Source organism: Anoplophora glabripennis, unplaced genomic scaffold (assembly GCF_000390285.2).
Source record: "Anoplophora glabripennis isolate ALB-LARVAE unplaced genomic scaffold, Agla_2.0 scaffold518, whole genome shotgun sequence".
NCBI lineage: Eukaryota > Metazoa > Arthropoda > Insecta > Coleoptera > Cerambycidae > Anoplophora > Anoplophora glabripennis.
The window spans coordinates 164,872-165,751 of record NW_019416607.1 but is presented as its reverse complement, the minus strand read 5'-3'; the positions used below and the strand labels follow the sequence as shown (position 1 = coordinate 165,751).

Genomic DNA, 880 nt, shown 5'->3' with positions numbered 1-880 from the left:
TCAATGTTGCTGCTTTTCTCGCGAAGCGAGACCCAATGCCTCCGTGTGTTTTTTTGCCTTCAATCGTAAGTCGGCGATACTGGAATTCTTGTGAGCCACTGCTAGCGCAGCAAATTCCAAAGGGTATTGGGGGTGACATAGTATACTTGCTGCTGCCGCCGCCGCCGAACTGCCCCCTACAGCAACTGCGGCCGCTGCATACTAAAAATAAATCCAAATATACATATACATACATTACATATACAGGGTGGCATACAAGTATGGGAACCTAAAAAAAATCACGCGAGATATGCATTTTCCGGAAAAACCAAATATAGGGAAAGTTAGTACCTATTTTTCCCTGGCTATTCAATGGTGGCCATGCTATGACCACTGACCACTGACTTTAATGGGAACCCCCCTTTTTGACCACGAAAATGGAAAGAGTGGAAAATTTTACGTTTAGATATGACCTTGGCCATTTCAAAAATTTCAAAATGGCGGCGAAATCAAGATGACGGACGGAATTTTTGAAAGTTAACCGATTGTCACCAAAGGACCCCGCACAAATCTTATGGAAATTGGGTCCCGGTCAAATTCGCTGAATTTTTGATATGTGATAGAGTTCATCATACTGGTCAATTGTCTCAATGGCCACAAAGCTCAAAAATGGATAGTTTGGCCGGTACAGAGCTTTAAAGCTCCGAATATCCTCCACGGATTTATGTATATGCGCAGTGTGTATAGACTTTTGAAATAGCCTATTTCATTTTTTTTATTATCTAGGTTTATATTTTTGAGGTTGCTGAATTCAGATCTGTTGTTAGATTTTCAAAATTGACAGTTGGCAGCTGTCAAATAGCTGTCAATGTGCTATAATAAAGCCAAAAACTTGTTTTTT

General features: G+C 40.6%; 1 protein-coding gene across 1 annotated transcript in view; it reads right to left on the bottom strand.

The window, feature by feature from the left end:
* Positions 1-880, bottom strand: part of LOC108912401 (short stature homeobox protein 2-like) — a gene marked incomplete at its 5' end in the record, with an annotated part of 27,734 nt that continues 26,854 nt past the window's right edge. Inside the window, one exon of the mRNA XM_018717603.1 lies at positions 1-201. Coding sequence (XP_018573119.1) covers positions 1-201 — 201 coding nt within the window. The remainder of the gene's footprint in view (positions 202-880) is intronic.